Here is a 10,120-nt window from a genome sequence, read left to right on the forward strand (position 1 = left end):
TATATATATATATATATATATATATATAACACATATATATATTAATACATATAGTAGGAAAAACAAACGCCGACTCCCCTCCACTACAACGTAAACTTACCATTTAGTTTCCGAGAGTAAATCACAAGGGTTGATAACTTCTTTGAACATTCTTTTGCTAGGCCGTAGGGGGTGCTTATTGATGAGTGGGCATTGAGCCACGTATTGACATTGTGCATTTACAGTGGTTTCATTCCTACAACCTGACTGCCTTGTTCGCATAAGGTTAGTTGCTAGGATTGTCTCCTCCGGCTTCGGTCGTCCGTCCACTTGTTGAGCGACTCAGTATGACCAATAGTGTTGTGAAGCAGCTGTTCGATAGTGCCAGAGTTGGTGTTGGCGATAAAATATATTTGCCCTGATTTGGCGTAGCTCTAGACACTCTGGCGAGCATTCATAGCCGGAGTGATGCCCTTTAAGCGGAATTGAATCTTCGGAATGCCAGTTTGAGTGTGGCCAGTGTCTGCATTATATACCCTTTGTCACGTACTGCTGGAGTCGAGTTGCTGTTGCCAGCTAACAGTGGAGGAAATGTGCACTATTCAGCTGTGTTATGGCTAGAAAGCATTCGCCACTGGCTAGCGCATAGCAAGCATCTATCCATTTTTGTGAGCAAACCAAGTGTGATTCCTTCAATTTTCTTGTGCTTAGCAGTCTGCCTTCTTAAACAAACTCTCACGTAAGACTCTCGGCATACCAATATGGAAGAGCGACGCGTGCGAGGGTCCGCAAATTATTTCTTAAACCCCTTAGCCTATCAAGCGAAGGAAATTTCCGAGGTGCTGTTCCCGGAGGGCTGGTGCCACGAAGTAAGATAGAGTTGTGTTCTACTTCGAGGGCGTTTCAGAAGTGCGCTCCAAGAACCGAATAATAATTCATCTACGTTGGGACCAGGTGGTTGAAACAGAGAGAGGTATGAAGTCTTCCTCGTAGAGCTGGGGTAACAGTAGATGAGTTGCCTCGGTCCTGCAGATACAAAGCTAAGGCTACACCACAGGGAAGAGGCAGCTTCAAAACTTCACCGAGGAGAAGCTGCCTAAAAGCGGTACTGGCAGAAGTCCCCAGACTTCGCTCGGTTTCCTCCTACAGCCCTGCCCTCCTGCAAGTAAAAGTTCAGGTGGCGAGTGGCTCGGTGGTCTCCCCCAAACAATTCGACATGCAGGAGTTCAAGAGTATAGGGCTAAGCAGTATCATTCGATTCTAGCTGTGAGATGGAATACAGCTGAATGTGTGTATATTACGTATTCCGTATATAAGCAATTCACTGCAAGCAAAATGGTGACGGTGAGGTTGGTGGCAGTTGGGAGGACGAAGTTTTCGGCCCACCGAAACTCTAATTTCACTAACATCGATCTCAATAAGTGATCTGTTAGGTTATTTCTGTGTATGGCTCCAATTTTAGAAGGAAGCTTAGTTAAATACATTTGCTGAACTTTGCGCGGTGCAGCTCTATCGTGCCTTGGCCACAGGCCAATGGGCACCCAAGCCCCAGGGTGTGACCGTTATGCGCGGAGCAGCGACCAGTGGTTCTTCCAAGGAAGAAAATAAGGTATCCCGTAAAAATAGTAGATGAACTGATGACATTACTAATACAGTCGTATATTTCTTGCAGATGCTCAAGCGCTCCGTAGCTTCGCCAACTGCAGCCTGTGCATAGTCAATGAATCCACATCGCAAGGCAATTTGAGCCTTCAGCAATACCTCACACAGGACGCCTCATCTATGCCTTTTATGAGCTGATTTTGTAGTATTTAGATGGATCGGCTGCGGTGCATGGACTGGTTCGCCGGCGGCTGGTCGTTTTTAGACAGCGTGAAGGTGGCCCCGCCGTCTCGAGACATTCTGACCTCTTCTCTTTTCCTGGGTATGTCAACAAATTCATAGGGCTTAAGAGGAATTTTTTTAGATTCAAAGGCATTCTGTGATCAACGAACTTGCCTGCTTCGCCGAGGAGACACATCTCAGCTCGCGCAACCAAGTAGAGTATACATTGACTGCGTAGTGCGGTCACCCCGTCAACCCCGAACGCGCCCATATCCAATGGATCAATATTCTGAAACCCTTGCACTTGAATATAAAGCAGGCTGTGACGACGCCAGTGGCCTCTCCACTGTCCCTGGTTGCTGTGCTGCTGACGACCCTCAAAGGGAGAGTTTCGTACGTGATCTTGTTCCTGCCGAAGTTTCTACATACAATGTGGAAGGTGCCGAAACTGAAAAGGATAAAGACGATCATGGAAATTCTATTGCTTCACCGGTGGGTAGTCAATTCATTCGCTGTGCGACAGGCTATTTGGCAACTCCACCGACTGCCCGTTTGGTTGAAGAGACGTTCACTCTGCTGCTGACAAGACTGTGAGCTTGTCTCGCAGTGCCGAGAACTCTTGGGTGTGTATTTCTCAGGGATCGTGCGTTAATCGATTGGCGGAAGTCGAGCTTAGTGGCGGATCTGTTAAAGCATTTCACGACCTGGAAGAGGCACTGTGGCTAGTCCAGGAGGAACTCGCTGAAGAGCAGAGTGCGCATATTCCACCACACAGCAAAATCAACTTTTTTTCGTTTCAGCAGTAGCTTCTCTACTAGCAGCTGTTTTGCATAAGCGGTTCGTTATGTGAAGTGGCTCTCAGGGTTACGGGCAGAGGAAAGGAAACACTATGCAGTCTTCCAGGATGAGGTAAGCGAAGACATGGTGGCTACATGATGTAGAAAGGCAAATCCACAGCTCTGCATTGATAAGGGAAATGTCTAGCATATGTTTGTGGGTGCTTCTCAGTATCTTCGCCTCCAAGAGGAAAGCTACATCAACAGCGAGCGCATCACTGTTGCTGAGGTTTGCTGCTTTCCTTTGCACCGTTGCAGAGCCTGTTCCCGCACTTAGGTTAGCGCAGTTTTGCCACATATTATGTAGGATAGCTTTTATTCACGGATACGGAAGATTGTGGGTGTTTGCCGAAGGTGTCTGCTCAAGTCGCTCGCTCTATCGCAAGTGATGCAGTGGAGGACAAGGAATATTTTGCAAGGCTGCTATACCAAACACAAACGCAGGTGTGGCATGTCTGGGGCTTCTTTCGTTCGATCATTTGCCTCTTAGTGCCATTCCGATTCGTACATCACCATTTCTGGCTGTGGCAACCGCCTGAACTGTTTTTTAAGATATGGCTGTGCTTTTTACGCGCAGCTTCAGTGCCTGACCGCCCTTGTCGAAGACGTGATGCCTCGGTTTAAGACAAAACTTAGGTACGAAACAAGCCTTTTTCGTGCACTCAAATCTTTTTCAGCAACGGAATGGCAGCCATCAAGCTGACGAAACTGAATTGCCACTTGCTTTTGCTGTTTTGTCGCTCAGTCAGCTCATTGAACAAGGGAACGCAGTTGTTGCTTTGCTTGCCAGCCGCTGGCCAGAAGCAAAGCTGAGGAAACAGATCGAAGCACTTGGCATGGAAGATCAGCCTTTGGCACGTTGGGCTCTCTTTCATGCCTTGAAGACAAAGGAAATCCCACTGACAAGGGTAGCAGCTCAACGCACTTCTGATTCGTGCATTTCGTGTCCTGTGTCGTCTGGCGAATTAGGAAGAGCTGAGAACATCTTGGGAAGCACTATATCGAAATATCAAGGGAAAGCGGGAGAGGCAGTGCCCTTTTTTCGCTGTGTCGAAGAAACACCGGAAACGACTCAACCAATACGACGAACGACGGGCCAAGCAGATATTGCTTACGGGAAGGGTGGGCGGGGCCGCCTGTCGAAGCTGAGAATGGGAGCTGTAAATGATGCAACTTTTAGTATGCCGATTCATTTCCGTCACAAGACAGAAGGGCTGCCTTCCAGAGTGGGATCGCATAACAACGCATCCTTTGATAGGCAAGCTGAGGGCGCCAGCATCCCAAAGGATGGGAGCAAGCTGGTATCTCGGTCATCTTCAGTTGCAGCGAGTTCGCGATTACAAACTGCCTCTGACCGTAAGATCCAGCCTGATTCCACCGTGCAGTCTACGCCAAGCGGTGCTAGGCACCCTTTGCCGCCGCTGCCTGTCGGGAAGATAGCTTTACAGCGGCCAGCAGGACCGGCGTCTCGGGATTCTTACCGAACGCAGAGGATCCAGCCTGCCTTTACAAGGAATACTGCGCTGAGCGAAGCTTCACCCAGTAAGAAGGAGAGCTCAACGGTTGTCCCTCCTGTAACCTCAAGGAGAAACAGTTCCAGGCAGACAAGGCAGTGCAAGGAAGGTCATGGTATGAAGGCTTCCGACTCTCAGGACCCCATGCTCAAGCCAGCATCTTTTAGTTCACACCCAAGGCGCTCTGCCTCTCAGAGGAGAATCTCGTCGGACAACGCAGGAATATTAGTGCACATAAACACATTGGGAAACTTGCGCGCCACCCAACCGCCGTCTGTCTTGGAATATCTACCGCGCAGCGGTCTTCCCAGTCGTATGACTTGCGGAACCGTACTGCCCACCTGCAAGGATTTTATTAGGAAGCAATCTGCTGCCTGCTCTGTAACTGAGACAAAGGAACAAAAGCGTGGGACACGGCCTTCCCAAGACCTGGCACCCCTTGTGCCGGAAAAGATCAGCATTGCCTCCCAAGGCAAAGGCAGCGCTGGTATGCCTAGTCGCTTGCAATCGCAGAAGACGGCTTCACTGCCATCTTTATCTTCCCTTCACGAGCATGCACTTGTCCAGGGTGAGAACATCGCCTGCACATCAGATAAGTTTTCGGGTATTGTCTCTCCCCTCACTACTATCGACGGAAACGAAGACCCGACCGGCCTCTCGAGCACTGCCAGTAACCCACAATTGACGCATGCACCGGCACCAGTCCATCGTCATCCTCTGAGGTCCAGTAGAACAGGCTCTTTGCCTATTACATCACAAGGACAATTGGGGGGTAAACCAAAGGACCATACCGAACAAGCAGAAGCAGTTGTTGTGACAGAAGATCACAGCAGTGAGGTCGGCCAGAAGTTAGCGCTTCACTCCCTCGATGTGGCCAACAGGGGTGTGCCGATAACCCATCTTTCCCAGGAAGGCAATGGACAGAATTCTCAAGCTCCATGTCCTTTTGGTGATCAAAGTGAAGCTATCAAGGGGAGACCTGACACGGCTGCGTCTGCAAGGTTCAATCAGGGTTTGCACGATGAGTGCACTAATCGGCCACCGCTGCCTTCGCCCGCTGCACCGGGCAGTCAGGCACCTTCACCGAAGTTGGTCACACAAAAGGAGGGAGAATTGGGCAGGGACTCGTGCAATACACAGGAGTCCGTGTCCGTTGGCGTGGCTCGAGGCATGCTTCCGGTGCACCTGAATCAGTTTCAACAGAGTGCGTCACAACAGCAAGAAACAAACTGGGTATCAGGGATTCCTTTTGAAGTTCCACAACGGTCTTCGCTTCCAGAGAACGTTCTAAATGGGTTGCAGTCGTGCGGAAGCAACACGTTTGTGCAGCGTCAGCCGGTTATTGTGGTTAATGATGGCCATGTTGGCTTGCCCTGGCCAACCCGAACAGTGGGACAGAGGCCGGTAACTGACCCCAGGAGTCCCTGTTCATACGGCTTCCACCAACGGGCAAGCTTTCAACAGCATTCATTTTCAATTCCCCAACAACCGCTGCAAAGCCAACCACAACAGCTCCAGTGGGCTGTTCCAAATCAGCAGCAGGCAGAGGTGCAAAACATGCACTGCATAATACGAAACGTCGGACCAGATTCCATTGCAAGAAAACGGCAGAATGCGAGGATCCCCATGCCTGGGGGATGGAGAAACAGGTAACAATGCTCTGTTGATTGAATATTGAGGCCTTTGTAAAATTCATTTTGGAAATGAATAGAAGGACCTGGACGCAGTGCTTGGATTACTTCCTCTGGACCCTGAGACGAGTTTTCTGCTAAGCACATCTGACTGGGGTCTGTATTCTCTGCAAGGGTACCTTCCCTGTTCCTATTACACTGCGCACGCCAAACTGTGAGAAGCAACTCGAAAGGCACCGACATTTTGTCTGCTGGAACAGCACCCGATAACTTTGGTGTCTTTCTGCCGAATGACAGTTTTTGTTTTTCCTGCCTTGTGAGCAAGGATGGCTCAATAGAGTGTATTGGGTATATAGCGAGCTGTCGATATTAGCGGGAGTCGTAGCGTGGTCACTTGGGGGGGAAAGTTATAGTGCTTTCACGTAACCTTAGCGTAACCTTAGCATATTCTACAACTGAAACTTTACTACAACGCATACACGGGGGAGTTATGTATCCTAGTGCCTGGTCGGCACAGAACTGGCCATTCTACGAGGGGCAGTGCACAGAGCCGTGCCAGTGGTAGAGGCCTGTGAAGCAAGTCGTCTGCCAACACACTGTATAACGTTTTGATGTAATACCAGAGGGGTTGAGTTATGGAGAGACAATTAGCTCTTTGGGGCGGCGAAGTTCTCTATGCTTGCCGCCATGCGGTTATCTTCGTCAAGCAGGCGGCGTCTGTAGACTGGGCGATATTGAGCTCAATATTTCTGTGGAAGATAATATTTCGTATAGTTCAAAGCCTAAAATGCAGAGGACTGTGATAACTCCCCCTCAGCAATACTACCTGATCTGCCGCTGACTGGTCCAGGACGAGTCCGATTGGGCCGGCGGCAGCGAGCATGGCTAAAATTGTAGTGACGCCAATGATATTATGCTTTTTCTTACAGCGAAAGTAATTGAATGCATATTCCCCACATGACAGGCGAATAAGAATTGCTTTCCACTCCATTTGTGTTCGAGCTACCTTGCGTTGACTCGAGACTGTTTCCAGTCCCTGGGGCCGATTGTTTGAAATTCGGTGCAAGACATGCCTGTATCTCATCTGACTTCCACAGTTTATACATGTAATATATAATCAGCAGAACACGTTGGTGGAGGAGCCGTGAAAGCTCTACAGTGTTTCATCTACTAAACCGGCTGATGGCGCCTGAACTGAAGCGTTGCTGCCATCCTTCCGAAAGCTGGGTTAAAACCTAGGGCAGGGGCTGCTGTTGAAGGCTGCAAGAACAACCTCATGTACATCTGTTCTGAAGTCCAGGCGCTGTGCACACGAAGGTAATCAACTTATGGACCGCTAATTCGTCCGAAGCAGTCCATTCGTGTCATTCGTCCATTCGTGTCATTATGACCACAGCTTTGAGCGCTCACAAGCGTCGCGGATGCAGCAGATAATACTTCCGTATTTATACGTGTAAAAGGTAGATCCAACGGGAGCCAAAGATGAAGAGGTTCTTGAGCAGGTCGATTGGCAAACCGCACGGAACCAGTGAAGCCGGTGGAACAAGGGGTCCGAATAGGACTGGATCCATGCCTGTTCACCGTTGGCAGCTTACCCAGCAGGACTCACTGCCCAACGATGTCCCTTGTACCAAGGATTCAGAAACGACCACTTCTCTTCCAAGTACCCACAGGGGCCCACTTGAACGTAAGATTTGCAATGCACGAGGCCTGTTTTGATCTTCCAGTAGTGGAGGGGGGCTTATTCCAGTGTGTGTTGTAGTTTCCTAGGAAAGGTGAAAGATGCAACTGGATGGGCTGCGGCGTCATCAATATGGAATGCCAGGTGGTCTTGTGTACGCAGCATGCACAAACGAGCACTGTCAGGCGTTGGTGGCAAGGCTTCAACATCAAGTGCATAATCTCCGAGAAGAAAAATCTCAACTGGAGTCACTGATTTTCATGCAACAGCAGACTATCCACCAAATTGATAGGGTTGGTTTCACCGAGTTTTTGTATTCACGTAGGTGCTCAAGGAAGGTGATTGCAGTGAGTGTTGTTGAAGGTGCTCAGGGAAAATTCTCTCTGCATGCTATGTCCCGGAACCTGCAGGATGGACGTACCACAGAAGAGGGGGCAAAACGACAACTGGAGGTGCAGCAAAGGCTTGCTACTGTTCTGCAGGACGAAAAGGCAAGGCTCAGCTCACTCCAACAGGACCCGCACTACACAGTCAACAAAAGCTAGTGTGGTCCACCTTCCCCGTCTACTATGGGCAGTAAAGTACTTGTGTGTTTGTAGATGGTGGAACTGGCCTTACGTTCCACGTGTCTACTACATGTAGTGATGTAAATGGTTGCTGGTTGGTTTATGATGGGTAATTCTCCACATGTGTAGACCTCATTCTTTGTATCGCAACGCTGCGCACTCAAGAGTGCAATCTGGATTTGGGCAATCCGTCTGGGGAAAATGAAGGTATTGGACAACTGAACTTTCTTGTTTGAAGTTGGGACGGTTATGCGGACTGGCATGTGCATCAGGTGTCCATGGAGGACAAGCTGAAAAATTCATCAGAGGCAGTGCAGCGTCTCAATGAGCATATTGTAAGCGCACACAGATCTTGTCTCCCTGCAGATGAATGTGGGAATCCACAGATCGTGACGCAAGTTTCAAGTCATTCCATGTGTAAGCCTCGGTTTTACCATATACTGACTGGGCTGCATAATTCAGGCCGACCTGAGGAAGCTCTTGGCTACGAAGGACAAAGAAGTTGAAGACCTGCGCTCACAGTTAGAAGATTTACGGGGAGCAAAATCACATGTCAGAGAACTTGCAGCAGTCGGCAAATGTTTCAGCACGGAGATGAACACGATAGCTAGCAGTCATGAGGCGCAGTCCGTAGCACTGTACTGCCTTGCGTGGTGAAAGCATACTTCTTTGAAGGCTAGACCAGAGTACAAGTATTTGTGCGATTGGAGTACTAATGCTGCTGCAGACGGACACAGAGGAGCTCGGAAATGCTAGTGCCGATGTCGGAGGGCTGTCTGCGGGCCACTTGCAAACGTCAGAACGGCAACGTGGGCAAATGGACTCCTCCTTACAATTGAGGTCTTCTCAAGAGCTTGCATCACTAGAAGCAAGGAATGTAAGTGCCTCCCGAATCAACAAATTCATGTCTGTTATGAACATCAACGACAACCGTACTGCGGGTCACGGCCCCCGGTTGCTTTGCTTCTATTGCCGTGTAGCAACTGATTTTTGCATCGGTTGTAATGCAGCAATGAACTATACACTCCACATAGTTCGTCTTTCCGCAAGCAAAAGCATGAGAAATTGCCATACATCTAGTGCCCATTTCAGGTACAGCACTCCCAATTGCCTCCATCCCTGTGGCATCACAAACAACGTCCGCACTACACTTCACGCTTCCAACGCGTCTCCGTCACCACTACACGTTGAGCTTGCCCTCTCTGCATGCGTGCATGCGGATATTTTTTACAGTCGGAATTAGCTCGGGCGCTTGCAGAGAAGGAGGAGGCTGTGCTTAGCTTGAAACGCCAGCTGACAGAAGTGAAGGAGCATGCAGAGGTGAGCCGTTGCAGTCGGGTAGCATTTGGTGTGTGGAGGTAGGTAGGGCGAAGTAGAGATTGCTGGTATTAGAATTTCGATTAGGGTTGATGTTTGATGTCGACGAGGCGATAGGATGTGTCGTGTTGCAGGAGTCGGTCAAGGAGAAAGATGAACAGTTGGAGAATTTGCGGAGGAGTTTGGCAGATCTTCGAGAAAAGGCGGAGCCTCTGTTGCGCCTTGGGTCTCCCGAAACGTTGCAGTCGTTGGTGACGAAAAACGTGAGTGTGTTGGAAGGGACGCATCCGAGCAGGAGTTCGGTGTGTGTGTGTTAGGATGGATAGTTGGGCTGAGCTCAGTTCTGACGCTTAGCAGCTGCAGTGTTTATTAGGTATGGTGCACTAATGTTTGCCGTTTCTTATATTAGGTCTTCAATGCCGCTGGTGTAGCTGCGGCCTGACTGAAGCACGTGAATTGCGAGAGTTGTGCTTTTTCCGATTTGGATTGCCCATGCGTATATGCATTCCCGGTTGGGTCTCTTTGCATGTATGCGGCGATTGGTTGCAGTCGGAATTAGTGGGGGAGCTCGCCGAGAAGGAGGAGGCTGTGCTTAGCTTGAAACGCCAGCTGACAGAAGTGAAGGAGCATGCAGAGGTGAGCCGTTACAGTCGGGTAGCATTTGGTGTGTGGAGGTGGGTAGGGCGAAGTAGTGATTGCTGGTATTAGAATTTCGATTAGGGTTGATGTTTGATGTCGACGAGGCGATAGGATGTGTCGTGTTGCAGGAGTC

The 10,120-nt window shown here is 49.5% G+C and overlaps 2 protein-coding genes across 2 annotated transcripts; both read left to right on the forward strand.

Moving 5' to 3' along the window:
* Positions 1 to 2,079: 2,079 nt before the first annotated feature.
* Positions 2,080 to 5,806, forward strand: EMWEY_00051170 (hypothetical protein, conserved; the record flags this gene model as incomplete). The annotated part of the gene is made up of 6 exons (XM_013479684.1): positions 2,080 to 2,295; positions 2,442 to 2,556; positions 2,666 to 2,712; positions 2,812 to 2,868; positions 3,217 to 3,275; positions 3,385 to 5,806. The coding sequence occupies 6 exons, from the start codon at positions 2,080 to 2,082 to the stop codon at positions 5,804 to 5,806; spliced, it is 2,916 nt and encodes a 971-aa protein (XP_013335138.1).
* A 1,596-nt stretch (positions 5,807 to 7,402) lies between these two features.
* EMWEY_00051180 (Trichohyalin, putative) lies at positions 7,403 to 10,056 on the forward strand (the record flags this gene model as incomplete). The annotated part of the gene is made up of 7 exons (XM_013479685.1): positions 7,403 to 7,471; positions 8,304 to 8,366; positions 8,494 to 8,583; positions 8,759 to 8,908; positions 9,265 to 9,351; positions 9,483 to 9,611; positions 9,898 to 10,056. The coding sequence occupies 7 exons, from the start codon at positions 7,403 to 7,405 to the stop codon at positions 10,054 to 10,056; spliced, it is 747 nt and encodes a 248-aa protein (XP_013335139.1).
* Positions 10,057 to 10,120: the final 64 nt, after the last annotated feature.

Source organism: Eimeria maxima, genomic scaffold, assembly GCF_000499605.1.
Source record: "Eimeria maxima Weybridge genomic scaffold, Emw_scaff1296, whole genome shotgun sequence".
Lineage (NCBI taxonomy): Eukaryota > Apicomplexa > Conoidasida > Eucoccidiorida > Eimeriidae > Eimeria > Eimeria maxima.